The 19229-nt window shown below is 38.0% G+C and overlaps 7 protein-coding genes across 7 annotated transcripts; 2 read left to right on the top strand and 5 right to left on the bottom strand.

The window, feature by feature from the left end:
- The first annotated feature begins 194 nt into the window (after window positions 1–194).
- Window positions 195–2612, top strand: RHIMIDRAFT_257904 (uncharacterized protein). The gene is made up of 6 exons (XM_023611313.1): window positions 195–619; window positions 682–804; window positions 860–1546; window positions 1839–1998; window positions 2047–2438; window positions 2577–2612. Exons 1-5 carry the CDS (start codon window positions 532–534, stop codon window positions 2366–2368), a joined length of 1380 nt encoding a protein of 459 aa, XP_023464529.1. The 5' UTR covers window positions 195–531; the 3' UTR covers window positions 2369–2438; window positions 2577–2612.
- Window positions 2613–3170: 558 nt separating this feature from the next.
- Window positions 3171–6645, bottom strand: RHIMIDRAFT_238962 (RhoGAP-domain-containing protein; the record flags this gene model as incomplete). Its single annotated transcript, XM_023609071.1, has 8 exons — window positions 3171–3808; window positions 3856–4197; window positions 4245–4982; window positions 5032–5781; window positions 5832–5920; window positions 5977–6038; window positions 6085–6468; window positions 6523–6645. The coding sequence occupies 8 exons, from the start codon at window positions 6643–6645 to the stop codon at window positions 3171–3173; spliced, it is 3126 nt and encodes a 1041-aa protein (XP_023464528.1).
- Window positions 6646–8015: 1370 nt separating this feature from the next.
- On the bottom strand, window positions 8016–9769 carry RHIMIDRAFT_244703 (uncharacterized protein; the record flags this gene model as incomplete). Its single annotated transcript, XM_023610104.1, has 6 exons — window positions 8016–8214; window positions 8270–8387; window positions 8444–8792; window positions 8859–8951; window positions 8988–9543; window positions 9591–9769. The coding sequence occupies 6 exons, from the start codon at window positions 9767–9769 to the stop codon at window positions 8016–8018; spliced, it is 1494 nt and encodes a 497-aa protein (XP_023464527.1).
- A 34-nt stretch (window positions 9770–9803) lies between these two features.
- Window positions 9804–10138, bottom strand: RHIMIDRAFT_257903 (uncharacterized protein). Its single transcript, XM_023611312.1, has 3 exons — window positions 10069–10138; window positions 9976–10025; window positions 9804–9953 (listed from the first exon to the last, which is right to left on the bottom strand). The coding sequence occupies exons 1-3, from the start codon at window positions 10127–10129 to the stop codon at window positions 9825–9827; spliced, it is 240 nt and encodes a 79-aa protein (XP_023464526.1). The 5' UTR covers window positions 10130–10138; the 3' UTR covers window positions 9804–9824.
- Window positions 10139–10832: 694 nt separating this feature from the next.
- Window positions 10833–11263, bottom strand: RHIMIDRAFT_204895 (uncharacterized protein; the record flags this gene model as incomplete). The annotated part of the gene is made up of 2 exons (XM_023606791.1): window positions 10833–11026; window positions 11065–11263. 2 exons carry the CDS (start codon window positions 11261–11263, stop codon window positions 10833–10835), a joined length of 393 nt encoding a protein of 130 aa, XP_023464525.1.
- A 547-nt stretch (window positions 11264–11810) lies between these two features.
- Window positions 11811–17398, bottom strand: RHIMIDRAFT_293045 (actin-binding FH2). Its single transcript, XM_023613950.1, has 24 exons — window positions 17161–17398; window positions 16666–17105; window positions 16527–16607; window positions 16397–16463; window positions 15990–16319; window positions 15586–15935; window positions 14861–15537; window positions 14758–14811; window positions 14625–14702; window positions 14533–14574; window positions 14424–14477; window positions 14228–14359; window positions 14134–14169; window positions 14043–14081; window positions 13955–13990; window positions 13563–13889; window positions 13297–13517; window positions 13158–13244; window positions 13034–13102; window positions 12891–12974; window positions 12704–12836; window positions 12342–12649; window positions 12132–12291; window positions 11811–12081 (listed from the first exon to the last, which is right to left on the bottom strand). Exons 1-24 carry the CDS (start codon window positions 17338–17340, stop codon window positions 11903–11905), a joined length of 4164 nt encoding a protein of 1387 aa, XP_023464524.1. The 5' UTR covers window positions 17341–17398; the 3' UTR covers window positions 11811–11902.
- Window positions 17399–18243: 845 nt separating this feature from the next.
- RHIMIDRAFT_238957 (uncharacterized protein) lies at window positions 18244–19143 on the top strand (the record flags this gene model as incomplete). The annotated part of the gene is made up of 2 exons (XM_023609070.1): window positions 18244–18278; window positions 18669–19143. 2 exons carry the CDS (start codon window positions 18244–18246, stop codon window positions 19141–19143), a joined length of 510 nt encoding a protein of 169 aa, XP_023464523.1.
- Window positions 19144–19229: the final 86 nt, after the last annotated feature.

Below are 19229 nucleotides of genomic sequence, written 5' to 3'. Positions count from 1 at the left end.
AAACGAAGAGTACATACGATATTGAAGTGTAAACAAAACACTTGCAACATCGTATGGAATCGTGATATCATGGCTGCACACAATATCTTGGACATGTTTCTATTCGCTGCAAGAAACAATAATCAGCGTCTTGATGTTTTCATGCGTCAAGGTACATCTGATGACCAACCTTCCGTATGACTGATATGACTCTCTCATACGTCCTTACAGCGTAAGTTGTATTAACTATGTCTGAATTTAAAAGTGCGAAAACTGTAACTAAACATTTTTGTTAACGTTGAAACGTATCATCTTTGACTAGTAACAGATACCATGCCTATAATGATAATCTAAAAATTCTCCAAACAAGTTCAATAAAATAAATGACAGGCGGTGATGCAATCGTTTACTTTCTGGCTCGTTGAACACAGAGGATAAAACCAACTAGCAGTGCTGGAAAGACAGAGGAATAGATGAACAGATAGTAATTAATTCGAACTCAGATTTATATGATTCAAGCAAACCGCGTTCTTAAAGTTCTTTAAGTTTCTAATGGCATTGTTTAGGCTACAGTTACTGTGCATTGTTGCTGCTATTACCATTGTAAAATCATCTAGCATTAAAGGAATTGCGCCTGAAAGTAAGAAAAAAAAAAGCTTTATCAACATTAGCATGACATTGGCCAACTCTTTAAAATAACAGACCAGTCTCTTTACAAGCCATCAAGTGATGGCACTTGGAAATGCTTAGATAGCTCCAAGGTCATTCTGTACTCTGCTATTAATGACGACTATTGTGATTGCCCAGATGGATCCGATGAGCCAGGTATAAATTCTTATTAAAATGAGCTGGACTTGTTTTAAAGCGCAATCCCATCAAGGCACATCCGCTTGCCCCAATTCTTATTTCTATTGTGAAAACAAAGGACATATCTCAGATTATATCAAATCGTATTTTGTTAATGATGGTGTATGCGATGAAGCATGCTGTGATGGCTCTGATGAAAGCACTGGACTTACAGACTGTCCTAACCGTTGTAAAGAAGTTGGAGAGGCCTATCGAAAGAAACAGGAGGTGTTACAAAAAGCAATCCAACAAGGTTTAGCCGCTAAGCAACAGCTTGTGGATGAGGCAGAAAAGCAAGTATCTCTTTGGGAAGAAGAAAAGTCCAAGCTTGAAGATGAGCTTATCATAAAAAAATCGTTTGTGATGAAGCTTGAACGCGAATTAAATGCGCTAGAGTCTGAAAATGAGCAGAGAAGCAAGTTAAGGAAGAAATGCCCTTCGTGTATTCAAGAATTGGTGACCCTCAAACATGATATATCGGCCCTGATGAGCGAACTGGAGACATTGAAGACTATTTTACATGATATGAAACGAGATCATAATCACAATTTTCACGACATGGCTGTCAAGAGCGCCATATCCGGCTATGATGAGTTTATGACTCGGTACGCCCAACTAAGAGAGGAAATAGAAGTAGATATCAAAGAGGTTGAAAGTAAAGAAAGTCAGTTTGAAGACAATGAAATTGAATCCGATAGTGGAGAAAGTGATGATAACCAAGGTAATTTATATTTCATATAAGAGAGGAGAAGGGTCAAATTGAACGTTGAGCCCATTAGGTAAGAACTCATCGGTGGATACTGTTTTAAAAAAGTTGGAAGCTATTCTTCCAGACATTGTAAAAACAAATGTCCTGGATAAATTGCTTCCACGCAAGGAAGCCAGTAAAGATTATACTGGTTTCAGTCATAATGAAGGAGGTGCGCTCAACATTCTTTTTGCAAAAGAAAAAAAAAAAAAAAGAGAGCTGGGGGAAAAATGATAACAGTTGAATATTGACCCGCTTTATTTAGACATAGACAAAGCACGTAAAGCATATGAAGATGCGCAATCTGAAGTAAACCAGTTAAGCTCTGATCTAGAAAAAGTTAATGAGGAACTGAACTTTGACTATGGTAAAGAAAAAGAATGGCTGAAACTCAAGGATGTCTGCATTGAAAAAAATGAAGGAGAGTAAGTGAGGTATTTAGTCCATAGTACAATGATCTTAACTGAATATAGATATACCTATTCACTTTGCTTCTTGGGTGATGCCTATCAAAAGAGTAACAAAGACCATACTCGTGTCCACTTGGGAAAATTCAATGAATTTACTGGAGACGGTGATGATAAATACAAAAGACATAGTCATACCCAAGGTACACGCTGCTGGAACGGCCCTGAAAGAAGCGTAATGGCCATTATTGACTGTGGAGTTAAAAATGAAATATTGGAGGTATCAGAACCCGAAAAATGCGAGTATTTGTACCGTGTCACATCTCCTGCTGTCTGTCAAGAGATAGAGCAGCAACCAAAGAAATCAATTGTTCATGAAGAGCTTTAATAAAACAGTACTCTGATTCCCCTTGAAAGCTTAAAATTTATACGAAATGAGCATACACTTAATTCGCACGCTGATAGAAAAATGATAATTTGAGACAATAAATAAGACAACAAATGATAGAAAAGAGCCCACCAGAAGTAAAAGAATGAGATATAAAAGAAATGGTTAGTAAATCAGTTATTAATAATTTCTTTATAAGCTTACTCACTTTTCTTGCTTTTCTTTTTCTCTTATAAACTCTTTTTTAATGTAAGCATTTAATATCAATATAATACCTTATTCGAAGTGCATCTTGAATTGAGCTAGCAATAACTGACTCGGAAACATAAAAAAAAGCGAGAAAGAGAGAGCAAAAGAGCAGTCAAAGGAACAGAAGAGGGTCAAAGGAGTGTGTGGGGCCAAAGTTTGGTAAGGACTAAACTGTCCCCAACTAACACCGGGTTAGGTTTGATTATGATCTATAATACTGCACGTCAATTTCTTGCAAGAGTAAATAATATAACATACTTTAGGGCTAGCTGTGGAATAGCTGGTCTTACTTTTTGGTCCAAAGAAAAAGAAAAAGAAGTCAAGGTCAGACTATTTATACAAGGTCCCTAGCAACTTTTCAATTACGTGTTATTCACAAGTGTTGACCACATATACAAGTCTCCTCTTTTTATATTTCTCATATTATTAATATTACATGCTATCTTTTAAATAATAAAAGATTGATAACCAGCCAAAGTGTAATTGTTATTATTGGTTTTAAATTGTATGCGAATAGTTTCTGAATAAGGTATATTTATAAAAATGAGAAATTTTACTCGTAACTTGTGCCAACGATGTGTGATGAGGATTGCGATCTCATGATAGGCACTGGCGTATTCGGTGATCTCACATGGGATTCCATAGTTGACATGTTTTGTGGTGAAGAGGATAATTGAATGGGCATATGAGATAGTTCTCCTTCTTGGTGAATACTGTTGCTGGATACCGCGGCTGGAGAAGAATGCTGTCTTGGAAGTTGAGGCGCAATAGGTCCCCCTGTGGCTTTAGCTCGCTTCATCTTCATGACCATTTCGCACTTTTTCAAAATGTGTCGAACATTCATATCCATATCACCTTCTTCATAAGATAAGTTTTGTAAAAGTGGGATAAAATCCTCTGGTACAGTCGCAAACTCTTCGGCATTTTCGAGTAGCATGGTTACCGTTTCTATAGCATAAAAGGATTCATCCATTGCAGGGTCTTTACTTTTTGAGTACAAGATGTTGGGGGCTAGCACAGTCGCCAAATTCACAATGTCCATTTTACTTCCGGTATTGTTTTCCAACTGAGCAAATTGAGAGACCCATTTCATAAAGACAAACAAGACTTCCATCGTATCACGATTTGCTTTTGGTAAAATGCAGCAAGCCAAATGAGTCACTCGTTTCCGATCAGCTTCATTTTCGAGTTCTATAATAAAGTGAGCAACAGGTGTTAAATATGACATTTTACTTTACTTTGAGCAGTAATGAATAGTTTATGCAATTTGAAGGTTAACAGCGGATCAGGCAATTCACGCAAGAATTTCTTTATCAGAGCAGCGACTTGGATAGGTGACTCATTGGCCAAATTCACGTTGTTTGGATTCCTATCAATCTCATCGCTCAATTCCTTTAATCGTCTAATATTACCATTCTTTCTGAAAATGCCCTCGACTGACATATCCATTTGCTTCATACTGGAAATGCTTTCATCAATAAATGATGGAATCTTGATGATTCGAGTTGGACCAACGCCCAAGTTGGATTCAATACCATTCTTTTCTACTAATACATCTATAGCTACACCAAACGTCCCCTCTACTAATCGATTAGTCTCATCTTTTTGATGATAAAGACACTATTACCTTTAGGCTTGGGTACTTTCTTATTTCCGCCTGCTTTCAGACTGGTCACAAATTTACCCCAAAGAGTCGAATTCTTTTTATCATCAATTAAATCAGCAAGTTCCTCTAAGGTGAAGTGGTCATGCAGTATTTCTTCCAAATAAAGTACTGCAATGTGTTTCAACATAAAATGCTGCAGTGCGCCAAGTTCGGCAAAGTAAAAGCTTTTTGCTTCAGGCACGGATTTTGTATATCGGTGTCTGCTGTGGTGTGAGCTTTCGGAGAAACTGCCCAGCTCGTTGAATGAGGCTCGCTTGTTGGAAGCTTCCGTTCCTTGACTTTGAGGGCGACTGGACTCCTCTATATTGTTGGAAACAGCAGCGGCATTGGGGATAGGAGTTTCCATCAGAGTTGATCTCTTTCCGATTCTGTGTGAATTGGTGATCTTTCTGTTCATATGAGTTGATTTCATTCGTTTGATATCATTCAAATGAATCTCCTCGTTAGGTAAATCGTCTCCATTAACATACTTTGGTAAGGGAGGTAAAGGAGGAGTATATATTGCTGTTTGATGATGATGATGCTGCTGTTGTTGCTGTTGCTGCTGTTGCTGTTGCTGTTGCTGTTGCTGTTGTTGTTGTATTAGTAGCCTTTGCTGTTGTTGCAATTGTTGAGGTTGAATAGACTGTATCTGTTGCTGTTGCTGATACTGTGTTGATGTGTGTTCATAGCTTTGGCCATAATAAGCAATCATTGGATCTGATAAGATATAAGTTACACGTATTCCAAGTACAAGCGTCTAAATTACCTGGAACATTCAACAGACTGTATAATCTTCGCAAAGCAAAACGTAACAAAAAGGATGATTGTCTGAGTTTTGATACATATTGAACACCTTGAACAAAACCATCAGTATGTGTGATACACTTGCTGCAAATGATAGATAAATCCTTTTGAGAGATATAAGTTTCCTTATAATCTGAACGTTGGGGAGTACAACATAAGGAGCAAGCAAAGCATTTATCATGCCAGATGTACGTCTTGTATCTGAAGCAAGCATCTTCACATTGCTTTCTACAGAATTGGCAAAGGTCCGATGATACAGTATAATCTGCTTCATGTAGATATTGTCGCTTCTTGTTTGCTAATTCCATCAGCTGACTAAGGAATCGGCTGATCGCACTCGATTTGCAGTCATTCTTTCTTTCCAATCTCAAGGCGCCCGTCAATCCAATTCGAATCAAGACCTTCAAATAGTGGGCTAAGCCAGTTACCAATGAAAGTAAATCTTGCGTGATACCAATTTTTCGGAGGCCATTTTCCTGAGTATGGGACAATAAGGAAAAGAAGTTAGATACCTTTTTACAGAGCATGCTTGATTCTCGGTCATATTGGAGTTCTTGCTTTGTTTGTTTCAAATATTGAATAGCAAGGTCATCGATGGCACTGAATAGGACCTCAACATGTGTGACAAAATAATCGGCCATTTTAACTCCTTCAGCATAACTTCCCTCAGAGACATGAAGAAGCATATCTGATATACAACCAGCAGCAGATTCTATTAAACTATATGTTGGTATATAAAACATAGATGAAGATCTGGTTTACCTTCAAATGCTGACAACACTGTCCATATTCTATACACTTTTTCTTCCATCACATTTTGAGCTTCTTTAAGTTCCTCTGAAGTCATTTTGCTGAGATCTAGCCTCTTTGTTAGCAACTAGAATATTTCCTTTTTAAGAAGTACTACTTGCCTATATTTAACTTTTGATCTTCTTCACCCACAGACTGAGCCAACTTTACGTTCCAAAACTACAAAATGGTTGAGTATGATATAAAGACTAGATGATTCTCTTACCTTATGAATCATGTAGCATTCCGGATGCCAGTGTTCATCTACATTATTTCTATTGATCTCGACAAATTGCTTTAAAATGGCTGTTTCACAACCTATACATTTGATTGCAAAATTAATAGAATAATGATAATGACAGTAAACGTTGTCTTCATGTTCATAATAAGAGTCATCTGGACCAAAAACAGTAGAACAAACGCTACAATAAAAGTGTTCTAAATGGAACTTTTTGCCAACTGCTGTAATATAAGAGCCTCTGAGGGCTTCGCCACAGTTATCACAAGTAAGGCTTAGTCGTCTAAAGTAATCTCGTTCACATAATGGTTTCTGAATGCCGCCTTCTAATTCAATAGGAAAAAACTTTTCTGCAACGGGTTCATTGCAATCCTATAATAAAAAACGTGTCAAGTATATATAAAAAGCAAAAAATAATAAACTTACAATGCAAAGAAAACAGTTCCAGTGGAATGCACCATCCAGGGCGCGTGCAAAGTTGCCTTCTAATGGCAGTTGACAAGCACTACATGTTATCGTTGTCATGTCTGTTATTGATTCTGATGTCATAATGTCTTATAAGGAAAGGAAAGGGGCAAAGAAAAGAAAAAATAAATGGATACAAAATAGTAACAAACAAAGCTATAAAATAAGGCTTCAAAAAAAGAAAGGAGAGGAGAGAAGAGATAAAGAAAGTGTATATTATGTGTAAATATGCTTTTTAATCCTATTGTGATTTTTTATAAAAAGAAAAAAGGAGAAAAAATAAAAACTTGAAAAGCAGAATTTAATGCTGTCCAATCAAAACTGTTAGTTACATTTACTCTATAAAGGCAAAAGAGTCCCCTTTCACTCCTTTTTTTTTATTATAAGTAATTCATGAATGAATATCAAAGATAGAAAGGGCTCATACAATCTCAATTATTCCCCTTCAAAGGACATACAACTATGTTTAAGCATAGATCATCACTTGAAACTCAGAGATGACTGCTGTGGGGTTAATTTGTGAATCACAACCAATGGGAATTAATATTATATAACTGGAAGACTAATGAATAAAACATAATGTATTATTCGCTTTATACTTACCGAAGCGCTAAGGAATGCACTGCCGCTATGGACAGCGCATTAAATCCAGGAGAACCGTTAGTCTTTTGAAGGGGGAGGGCTTTCATTGTCATGTTTTGATCTGTAAACAAAGATGTTATACATATCTAATGCACTGTTCACATCGCGATTCCAAACCGTACTACAAGATTTACACTTGAGGACAGAGTGTACTCTTCGCTTTGACCCAGTAATTGAGATATTATTTAATTGTTTGGATTTGCACTTGTTACAGATCTGGCTCGTTAAATACTCGTCAACCGAAACAAACTCGATCCCTTCCCCCAGTAGATTGTTTGCATCTTAGTTTGATTTCTTCAGTAATACGTTTTGTAGGTGCAGCATGTTTTCCTTTTATACTTGAGCAAAAAGAACCATTCCCGAACGCAATGATTCGCTTCTGTTGAGAGGAGGAAGGGAGGTCAGCAGGAGATAGAGGTACATGTTTGCTTTTGTTTGGGTTTTGGTTTTTAGCTCCAGCTTTGCTTGACGTGCCATAATTTTTGTTATTGCCAAAGAGTCTTTTAACAATTTCTTGAGTTTCTTTTTGCTTGTTGATATAAGTTTTGAACTTTAGCTTTTGAGACCTATGTCGTACGCAGCGTTATTAAAATATACACTTGTAAGGGAGTGGCATACAATTTATCTTGACAATAGTAGTTATGAATTCTTTGATAGTTTTGTAGACGTGTAGAGGCAACTAGTAAAAATGAGATCAAGTTTGCAGTCTTTAAAGTAGGTAGTTCGTCTAAACGACACTCTTGGTGCTCTTTTCGTCTTCTAGTAGCAAGATTGTAGCCACATAGATGATAGTATTCTTCCAAGCTTGTAGTTCAGATAAGTGCATGTTCTGTAGAGTCAACTGCAGTAAAGGTAGCTGATATATCAGGATCAACAGCCCAAATCTCTGTGTCGTCAGCTATATCAGCAAAATCCTTGGGTGTCTTTGGTTCTCTTCTAGGTTCATCATGGATAGCGACAACTTTCTTAAACATAAAGGATACAGCATAGCCATTAGTAGTAATCACGTTTCTACAATGATAGCATTTTTTTAGTTTAAAAATAAAAGCCATGTAAACATACGTACACAAGCTTCTTTGGACGTGAGGTCAAACTATCAAGTGTCTTGTAGCCTATTTTTGAAAAATCGAAGACATTAAAGTACCATAAAGTTAAGTAATTATCATTTTTTGACCTGGTTTGATCTTGTTGTCACATTGTTTGACAAGCTTTCAAAAAGATTGAGCATCAATCTGTATACTCTTAGAATCAATCCTGTACAGGGAAAATAGAGAAAAGTATCTTGATCCTCGAGATTTAGTGTATTTGAGAGGCATGAAGGTCTTGTCTTGAATCCTTGCTTGTACTGTTTTGATAAAGCTTTGGACAGCATCAATATCCCTTTTATCAATGTTCTTCAGCCTGCTTGTTATTTCCAAGGGCTTGTTGGAATTGATAGCGGTCAGTGTGTTTTCTTTTAATGATATGTACTTGCTTGTATTCAACTTCTTGACAAAAGGAAGTTCTTGTAACTTTCGATGGACATAACTGCTTGATGCTTTGTCTTGATGTTTCAGTTCTTGAACGAAATTCTTTTGTTCCATTTCTTTCTGTATAAAGTGTAACCATTTCATGCATCATTGAGGCTTGGCATACAGATTGGCTTCACTTGGTACATCAGCATCATTGGAAGCATCGTACATTGACCAGAAAGTAAGAAAGTTATTGACAATGGTTTCATATTGTTCGATTCGGTCAATAGTGGATGGCTAGGCAGACTTAGGATTTATCTTTTGTTGAAAAACATGTTTGGCTAAAGACTTGCGCTGTTTGACTGTTAAGCTATCACCACAGAAGTAAGAAGAAGCCTTTTCTGATAAGACATTAAGGATATGCCTGAGAGCTCGATCTTCATAAGTAGAGCAAACATAATTGCAGACCAGTGTTTCATATTTTTTGGCCATAGAAGATACAATGGTCATATATCCTTTATTTGCATACTTTTCCAAGTCAGATTGAGAAAGAGAAGTAAATTCACAAAAGGCCTTGTAGCTCTTCTTGATATTATCAGAGGCATGTTTTTCTTGGCCAATAAAGATGGAAAATATGCTGTTGAATGGATTTTGAGTAACCACAGGTAGTTCTTTATCATTCTCGAGAAGTTCCAAGGAATAGAGATTAGCAAAAATGGATCCAGCGTATACCAGTTGAGTAATGTGATCAACTACTTCTTGAATCAAAGTAACGGACTTGGGATATTTGCAAGTATTAGCCAAATATGTCTTGATCACAGAAGTTTTCTCGACGGTATCCTTGAGCTTTGGAAGTTTCGTTTTTAACTTATTCATAGGACAAAGCTTGCTGGAGGAGCGAGAGTGATCAGTTCCACCACAAGAAGGACATTGTACTTGTTTTTACTCATTATTTGACGCCTCATTCTTTTCTTTCTCCTTTTTAAGTGCTTCAGCCTTATCAACCTTGTCTTGATATTTCTTAGAGCCTTGATGGGAGCAGAAACGCAGCCAGTGGAAGGAATAGGAGCAGATAATACATCTTGAACACTCGCATCTTTGTTGACTGTAGGCATAGATGTCTTTTCATTAATGACAACATTTGAGGGACCAGGAGCAGATGTGTTTTCTTTAACAGCTTTCAAAGTAGCACAGATGTTCTTGTCTATTACAGCATTCAGTTATAAAACAGATGAAACTAATAGATGTTATTTTTATCTTTTCTAGGTAATAGAGTGCCTTGATAGTCATTATCGCTTGCTTCAAAAGTTGTATTCTTGACTAAATTTGTTTGTGTTTGTGAAAACAAAGAAGGGAACCCACGATCGACGGCTAATGGAGCCTTAATATATGTGACGTCAACTTTATAGATTACATATCTTTCCTTTTGTTTCGCTTTGCCTTTGGAGGCGGAGGGTTGTCATCTTTCGTTTCATATTGAAGTAAAGAAAAGAAAAAAAAGGAAAAGTAGCTGCGGATAGCCTCGTAATATTAACTAATGATTGACAGCATTTTATTTAACGATGTTTTACTTAACAATAAAATTTATCCTAGAATGAAAATCTCTCTGCTTTTGACGCACTGTATATCTTACAGCGATCTACTTCTATTAAAAACTGACGATCAAAGTAATTATCTTTATAAAAATGATTGATAAGGATACTAAAATGACGCACGATGGCCATGAGTCATCATCATAATTATCAGGAACAGTGACCGAAGTAAGGGTAAAGAAGGAAAAGAAGAGGCACAAGCCTTAATACCACCCACATGTTTCATGAGGAAATAGCAATACATAGTGAGTTGGCATACATGCACCTTGTGTCTGGACGATAAGTTAAAAGCTTTACTTAAAATCACGTCCTTGACGAAGATTATCATTGTTATTGCTGCTTCTCAAGGTAAGAACGATGCCACGGAAGCCTCTGTCATTATACTCAATTTGGGTAACAACGACAACTTCCTCCATTATCGGCAAATTCTGAATACGTCTGTCATCTCCCTCAATCAAACGCATTCTCATAGAAGGACTGATAACATGTATCGTGTATTAGCTTCTGTTTGATTATTATTACTGTCGCTCTCATGGTTGTTCAATATCTCATGTGTATGAGGATATACACGTACAAAGGGATTACATTAGGCAAGCATGACTGAAAGCTCCCTAATAATCTCAGGATCAAGATTGCTGTTTCGTGCTTGTCTTCGTTCAGCGGCATAGCATGGACCAAAGATATGCAGCTGGGTATAGGAAGGCTCACTGCCCTCAACTGGAATCAAGGGGCCTTGACGGTGGCAAAGTGCACTATGGATCTGAAAAGCAGTTAAGCCATCTCTATTGTTATCGTTGTTGCTGTTGCTGCTTTGGCACGATCCTCAGGCGAAACAATATCGCAGCCCAGCGAAGTAAAGGCAAAGGCAGCGTTGTACTGGCGAAGGTTGTCCTTAAAGTGACGGCCTTGAGTGTCCGTACGTTCGAGCAAGTCCTTCAAGTACTCAGGTAGATCAGGTAATAGTTGCAACTGGACTGATCCTTGCTTGCAACATGACTCCCAGCTAGGATATCTCATCGAAGATGTCTCTTGCCTTTCATCAATCCAGTGTAAGGCGTGACAGTGTGAGCATTCCTTGTCCATACGTCCAAGGTCCAAAAGACGAAGGCGAGAAAGCTGCGAGATATAGGCAGCAGGAATAGTCTGAGAAGGTTCTACTCTAGGTCTTCCCCTACGTCTTACTGGGCTGCCTTCCTGCTCTTCTTGTTCAGCTTGACATCTGCGGCGTGATGCTGCAACTCTTTCTCTACACGCTTGGCAGGTGCGATAACGTGAATCTGCTGGTAATGTCTCAACACAGGAGGAGCATATAGTTGTTCTAGAAGTATTGTTTTCCATTGTTCTAATGAGCGACAATGTTAGCAGGCATACTCGAATCAAAAGAAACATCACATACCAAATTATTTCAAAATGTTTATACGATGAGTAAAGAAAAGAAACGCTTAATGCGATGAGAAAAGGGAAATTTTTATACTCGAAAAGAAAGGAAAGAAAGCTCATGCACTTTCAGGAACCAAGTGCTTGTCGCACAGGTTCGATGTTCGATTCGGAAAAAAAGCATTAAAAAGGCAATCAAATCATGTGACTAGTGTGGTATCTGCTATTTTTTATTGATATTAGGGTTTACAATAGATTACTGACATCAAAATTGGGAATCTACACTGATTCCAAGTTCTTTAATAAATCTGCAGCGGACACACTACTAGCTTCACTGCTATCTTGTTCTTCTCTTTGCTTTCTGCTACGTCTTCTAGTAGTGCGTACTTCCACATCTCCAGTTCTTAATTTATCCAACAAGCTGTCCATCATACATCTATCATTTTCTCCTTCGCCGCCTAAAAAGAATTGTTAGATGTACAGTCTGATCCATATTTACAAATCTTACTTGTATCAATTCCTTCAATCGGGCCTCTCTTTTCTTTAAGAGCTGCTTCTGCCTTTTCTTTCTTTAGTCTCATACGCTCCTTTCTTTCTTCTTCCTCGCGCCTTTTCTTCTCTTCGCGCTCTTGTCTTTGTGCCATCTTTTCTTCTGCAGCAGATGCTTCCTATCATCATACTCTTAGCCTTTTTATGATGTTGCTCAAATGCAATTTACCTTCCAAGATGCTACAAACCGAGAAAAAGTTGAAAAAAAGTCATCCGGTCTCATCACTTTAGGATTTTCACCATAGTAAGTCATCACGTCTTTCCATTTAGCATCCATATTCACATAGAGTGCTTCAAGATCTTGGAAGCGAGTCGAAGCATCCTCGTAATGCTTTGTCATGATATTACGGAACTTATCATCTTCTTCTAGCTCTACGTCTTCAGGCTGCCACCTTGTTTTCAATTCGAGATCAAGGTCCTTTAATCCTTTTCTCATTTCTGTATACTGTTGAACCATATCATTCAAACTAGCCATGACTATATCATAAAACCATGCTCAATTTCAACTCTATTCATATCATGTCTCCTTACTTCTAGCCGCTTGATCAATAGACTTCAAGTCTATCAGAAACTCCAATAGATGAGGGAACTGGCGTCTAACCACGCCAGTGACCACATGTAATAAGTTTAACGATGATGTATTTGATGCTTTAGTGTCCACCAACTTGAAGGGAAAAGTTATATAAAAAGGATCACGCTATATAATGTTTTTAATTACCTTATTGATACTTGAAATACGCATACCAAACGCACCACCTTGAAGACTTTGTGCATTCATGTAATTACCAATAACAAGGATAAGCTATATAAAAGGTGCATTAAAATATCAACTTCATCTCTCAGATATGTATATACACGTACACAAAGTAAGCTTTTGAGGCTCTTTGAATTCTTCAAAGCATCAGAAATTTCTATCACTATTGCCATATTCTTTTTTGAAGGCAAATTTGAGTCGTCACCATTGGTATTGTTTGCATCTACATACCTTCTCCAACTGATCAAATCTTTCCCAGAATTGAACTCTGAATAGCATAAACTGTATACGCTGTTCATATCTATACATCCTATGCATCTATATAAGCCGTCAGTATCCGTTCAATAATTACAGGGGTATTTGGTACTACCTCAACTGTAAACTGTTCAGGAGTATCCAATTCTTCACATGCTTCAGGCGGTCCTTCCAGATATTTCTTCATCACATCCAATTTGTCATCTTTTGTAGGTAGGTAACTAATAAGATTACCAAGGAAAGTTTCTGTACAGAGATCATCATCTACTCCCATGATACTCTTACGGACATCAACAAACGTATCAAATGCTTTGCACTTGGGCAAAACAGCCAGGTCTATCTATGGTCAGACTCATACACATACTTAACTATGATGCTTACTGATATTTCTGCTCTTCTCTTTGGACAAGAACTTGACAGCATCCTTCTTTTCTTCCACCTTTGCCTTCATTCTCTTTTCAAAAAAGTTGTTTGCCTTAGCTGGGAATAACGTCTCGATCCTTTCAAACACACCGTATTTATCCAAATCATCCTCAATCTGGCTTTCGTCTACATCACTTAATGTCCAAACTGTCTTGTCGACGCTACGAGCATCCAACTTCTGCCACTGCAAGTTTTTGAGCTTGATTTGTGGATAGTGACGAAGCTCTTTACGCGCAGGTCCTTTGGGAACAGCTGGTAGCATAGGTCCCTTTGGTGCACCAGGGGCTTTTTTTTAAAAAAAGAAAAAAAAAGTTGAATAGAGGTATACTTGTATAAAAATAAGCACTTACGTGGAGGAGGAGGAGGAATACCTGGTCCTCCAGGTGCTTTGGTTATAAGTGAGTTAGGATTAATACCACATGATATTGTAAAACTTACGTGGAGGAGGAGGAGGAGGGATGCCTGGTCCTCCAGGTGCTTTGATTATAGGTGAGTTAAGGCTGGTATTTCATGATTTTCTAAAACTTACGTGGCGGAGGGGGAGGGAGTATACCAGAGCCAGGAGCTGTTCATTGAGAAAGTAAATATCAGTGTTTCTGTCAATAGGTTAACCTGTTACTTACGAGGTGGTGGTGGCGGTGGCGGTGCAGGAATGCCAGTAGATCCAGGCGCTAAAGCACAACATTTAATATTTAAAGGATATTGCTTCTTAATAATCAACCTACGTGGTGGTGGGGGTGGAATACCAGCCGTTCCTGTTGAAAATTGAAGATAATTATTATCAGTTTGTTCTACCAGAGGAACAGTTATGACGTTTACCTGGTGGTGGCGGGGGAGGAGGAATAGGCGATTCAGTAGACATGGATGCTATGGCTGAAGAAGTTGTTACTATACTACAAGAAAAGAATGAATAGATGCTATATCTTACGTGGCATAGGGGGTGGCGGGGGAGGCGGAGGTACTGAATCAGCTAAATAATGATAAGATTTGGTAACTCATCAGAGATCAGTTTTCACTTACTTTCAGAAGTTGCTTGTGCATCACTAGCAGCTTGTGGTTCTGGTGATTCAGCATATGCGGCCTGCGCTTTGCTGTCAACTACCAGAAATGGTTAACCTCTCTGTGTTTTACAAATCCACAAGTTTGTACTTACATTCATTTTTGTCTGGTGTCTTGTGCTGAGAAGGCATTGGTGAGCTCGGAACATCTGTTCAATTCTTTAGTATTTTAAGAGCTATGGGGTGATATCCTAATACCTGATGCTGTGCCTTGCTCGGTTACGGTATACTGTTGATCTTTGGTGGGATGTGAAGGAACCGTACCAGGTATGACAAATCCTCCAGGCCCAGGAGATGATAGAATGTTATTCTGGGCATATGGTGGGTGTGGCACCTGTGCACCTCTTAATGGTATTTGTGGAGATACAGGATCCAGGGGCGTAATTGAATCACCTCTTCTACCAGCCCATTTCCATTGATCCCCTACAACAATAGGTGCAGTAGTCTGTGATGATGTGTCAGAGGCCTGACTTCCGTATTCATAACTTTCGAGCTGTTCAGTCTTTTCACGAAGTTTTTCTTGAAGCATGGCAATCGTCTTATTAGACTGCTGTAATAAAGTACGTATAGCAACATTTTCCATTTTATAATTTCTTGTATCATGAAGTTTAACAGCAGGAGGCTTCTCGGCTTTCAAGTCCTCAATTTGCTGTCGAAGTTCTTTATTTTCTGCCGTTAATCGTATCGCTGTCTCTTTATCCTCTTCTGCCGACCTTGCTATCTCCTGTAGTCGATCGAGTTCATTGAATTTTCCAATCATATTATTAACGGAAATGCCAAACGCCGATGCTCCAAGTTCCTCAACTGTTACAGTATCTCTGCGATCCATAACAATATTTGACACAATTTCACTAATGGCTTGATGGTAATGTGTCCTGTAATCAAGTTAATGCCAAGCCTTGTCTCTTTTTCATGATACTTACTTTCTATCCGCATCACCTTTAATCAAGAGCATACTTCTAAATGTTTGAAGTAAATAATGAAGAGCATTTGGAGCATCAGCAATATTATCGAGTATAAGCTCCAGTAACTCAGTCGGCTGAGAGACTTCACTGTACATTGATATCTCATCACCAAAAGCCTCTTCCAAGTCACTATCTGCTCTTCTACGATACTTTTCTATTTGATCGTATACTGCTGGATCATCAAGTCGCTCCAATTTGCTAAAAATGCGATCTAAGCCAGAAGCTTTGAACTGGCTGCGAAGGTAGACGCGTTCAGTAACCTCGGTTGGTATATAGACTAATGAATTGATAAGACCAAGGTTGGATAACTATATAATACACAATTTAATAAAACACATAAAAAGACGATTATTCAGACTTACCGCATAATCAACAATATGGTTATCTGGAGGTACGTAGACACCCAACTTTTGATAATCGTCAACTGAGCCACTTCTACTGATTTTACGTTTACCGTCCAAAGTGTTTTCGAAATCCTTAAGCCAGGAATCAAAAATACCAATATCATTCTTGTGCTGACGTAGCAACTCAAAACCTTGCATAACATGCTTATGACCCAAAGGAACATCACAGTGACATAAAAACAAAAGGATATCACTAACAATCTTCCTTGTTTGCCATTGCGGACAGACGATAGATAATACAAACGAATGAATGTATTCTGGGTTTAAGATGGCATCACGCGCACCCCACTAAAATCACAACAACAGAAAAAAAGAGAAGGAATCTTTCAGCTTAACTGGATTACCCTTTTTGTTTACAAACTTACTCTGGCGTTCACCAACACTTTGATACATTTTACAAGTTCAATCTCTAGTTCCAATATTCGCCCTTTTCTATTAATCAAGTTTAAAACACGCCAACATTTTCAATATACATCTTTCTTTTTTTTGTTTTACCTTTCCGGTTGCTTATTCAGAAAAGACAATCCATTGGAAAGCACACGGAGACCTTTAAGCTCTATGAACTTCAAAACCCAGCTATAAAAATTCACTGTGAGCGATACATGTATCCGTTATCCATACATATAACTCTTACTCTACAGGGCGTGTTCTTAAGCTAACTTCCAAATTATTGGCAAGTGCTGGTGTTACGGCTCTAAGGTCAGCTTCCATAAACTTTCTGATATAAAACTCGGGAGTGTTTCGATCGGTTAAAGATATTCCATCCGGTGAAGTTGAGTGAACGTGTGTTGAGGAAGATATTGAAGGTTGAGGACCTAAATGGCTGTATCTGTTGGAATGCCGCTCTACCACTCGAGCTGTTGAATCCTTTGTGGCTGACCACATCTCGCCCGCTAAATCAGACAAGACATGAATAAGTGGTGCTGGCTCATCTTGACCCTCAATTGTATTTGGTCTTCTTCCCGAAACAGTTAATTCTGCTTTACGATCTTGAACTATCATGGCCCATTTAGTTTTGACATCCAGTTGTGACTTTAAAGGTTTTCTCTTGTCTTCATCGAGACCTCTACGTGCCTAGAATACATATTAACACTTTTTTGTTTTTTCTCACAAAATAAGTAATGATTACAAGCATCTGATCAAACATTTCTTCAATTTGATCATCAGAACTAGGCATGTTCTCTTCACTTATTCCTTCATACGGTCCTTGACTCCGTCTGGATAGTCCATCGATAGAGGACCTTGGGGAAGTTGCAGAAGAATGTCCATAGTTTTTCTTTTTTCTAAAACTTCCAAAGAAATCAGACATGGAAAGCGTTTAAGAAAGTCTGTAAAAGCTGCGTCCTCTTTCAATATAATAAAAAAGTAAAAAAAAAAGAGAGACTTGATGACTTCTCTGAGGGTCATCAAGCATGTGACTGTATGTCTTGTGTCCAAAAGTCTATTTTTGGAACTACCTTCTTTCAGGCACAAGTATTTCGAAGTCCTTCTTTATCTTTGATCTTGTTGCATCTTTAATCTATTCTTTATACTTGAGCATATAAATAATATTAGAGTATAAAAAGGGAAAATTATTAAAAAGGTATAAGCAAGAGAAAAATACTTTGATTTGATACATATATACACAATGAAAAAGCAAATACCCTAACCTGATCTGCTTTTTATAAACTGAACTAATAATTACGAAAAAAGACAAACAAGCTATAGAATAATGCTTAGTTTTACATAGTCATAAATATTTCCTTGTATGTATAAACGCATTTTGATATTCAAAAGCGTATTTCTCTAAACATCATTTTAAGGACGAAAATCAATAAATAATCAATAATCAAAGATATACACGGTTAAATATAAAGGCCATAAGGTGCATGTGATATTTTTATTATATCGTTTTTGCTTTGGCCAGCTCAAGTTGTGAGACAGTATCTAAAAACCCCTCTGGGCTCGAGGGCAAAAATGCTTTGGCTGACAGATTCACGGAACAAGTTTTAAAAACACTGCTATGAAGAATTAAATAACCATTTAAGCAGTTTCTGACCTGGGTCAGATGGCGATGGTGGCTCTTTTTCATGATATAGGTGATCAATCTCATGTAAGATATCAAAGATGTATACGATGTTACAAAACAAATATTATAATCTCCATAATAAGTAAAGACAGAGTCTGCGCGTTGTCAATAAGGAATATAAAGTGATTTATAAGCACTATTCCAATGCGTAGTCTTTACAATAAGAATACCCAATTAGAGTAACTTAGTAAGCATCCAGATCATTGTCATAAACCAGGCACCGCAGCTTTAACCATTACCGTAGCAGAATGAATCAAATCGTACCTTGATTTAACCCACATCAAAAAGTATAAATAGAGCCCTCTTTTTCATTGTATTTGGCATTATCTCAATTCTCAGGAATAAACGAATTCTCATAAATACTTGTTTACCACTGTCTTTTGTCTTTTATATTCTAAATCTACCTCAAGTTATCTCATACGGTTAAACAATCTTTTTATTAAACCCAAGTGGGCATATAGTACTCCTTATACTCCTTAGTAACACGTAACACATAACACATAACACATCACTCTAATATATAACACATCACTCTAATATTCACGTTATCGCACCTGCCAAGCGTGTAGAGAAAGAGTTGCAGCATCACGCCGCAGATGTCAAGCTGAACAAGAAGAGCAGGAAGGCAGCCCAGTAAGACGTAGGGGAAGACCTAGAGTAGAACCTTCTCAGACTATTCCTGCTGCCTATATCTCGCAGCTTTCTCGCCTTCGTCTTTTGGACCTTGGACGTATGGACAAGGAATGCTCACACTGTCACGCCTTACACTGGATTGATGAAAGGCAAGAGACATCTTCGATGAGATATCCTAGCTGGGAGTCATGTTGCAAGCAAGGATCAGTCCAGTTGCAACTATTACCTGATCTACCTGAGTACTTGAAGGACTTGCTCGAACGTACGGACACTCAAGGCCGTCACTTTAAGGACAACCTTCGCCAGTACAACGCTGCCTTTGCCTTTACTTCGCTGGGCTGCGATATTGTTTCGCCTGAGGATCGTGCCAAAGCAGCAACAGCAACAACGATAACAATAGAGATGGCTTAACTGCTTTTCAGATCCATAGTGCACTTTGCCACCGTCAAGGCCCCTTGATTCCAGTTGAGGGCAGTGAGCCTTCCTATACCCAGCTG

This window comes from Rhizopus microsporus (genome assembly GCF_002708625.1).
Source record: "Rhizopus microsporus ATCC 52813 unplaced genomic scaffold scaffold_12, whole genome shotgun sequence".
Taxonomy (NCBI): Eukaryota; Fungi; Mucoromycota; class Mucoromycetes; order Mucorales; family Rhizopodaceae; genus Rhizopus; species Rhizopus microsporus.
This window is presented reverse-complemented; position numbering and strand designations above follow the sequence as displayed.

Coding starts and splice junctions, on each gene's coding strand:
- RHIMIDRAFT_257904 (XM_023611313.1), top strand. CDS start 532: ATGGCATTGTTTAGGCTACAGTTACTGTGCATTGTTGCTGCTATTACC. Junction 620..681: donor TAAAGGAATTGCGCCTGAAA/GTAAGAAAAAAA, acceptor TTAAAATAACAG/ACCAGTCTCTTTACAAGCCA. Junction 1,999..2,046: donor ATTGAAAAAAATGAAGGAGA/GTAAGTGAGGTA, acceptor AACTGAATATAG/ATATACCTATTCACTTTGCT.
- RHIMIDRAFT_257903 (XM_023611312.1), bottom strand. CDS start 10,129: ATGAAACGAAAGATGACAACCCTCCGCCTCCAAAGGCAAAGCGAAACA. Junction 10,026..10,068: donor CGAAACAAAAGGAAAGATAT/GTAATCTATAAA, acceptor AGGCTCCATTAG/CCGTCGATCGTGGGTTCCCT.
- RHIMIDRAFT_293045 (XM_023613950.1), bottom strand. CDS start 17,340: ATGTCTGATTTCTTTGGAAGTTTTAGAAAAAAGAAAAACTATGGACAT. Junction 14,575..14,624: donor TGCACAAGCAACTTCTGAAA/GTAAGTGAAAAC, acceptor ATCATTATTTAG/CTGATTCAGTACCTCCGCCT. Junction 12,975..13,033: donor GCCTCAAAAGCTTACTTTGT/GTACGTGTATAT, acceptor CCTTTTATATAG/CTTATCCTTGTTATTGGTAA.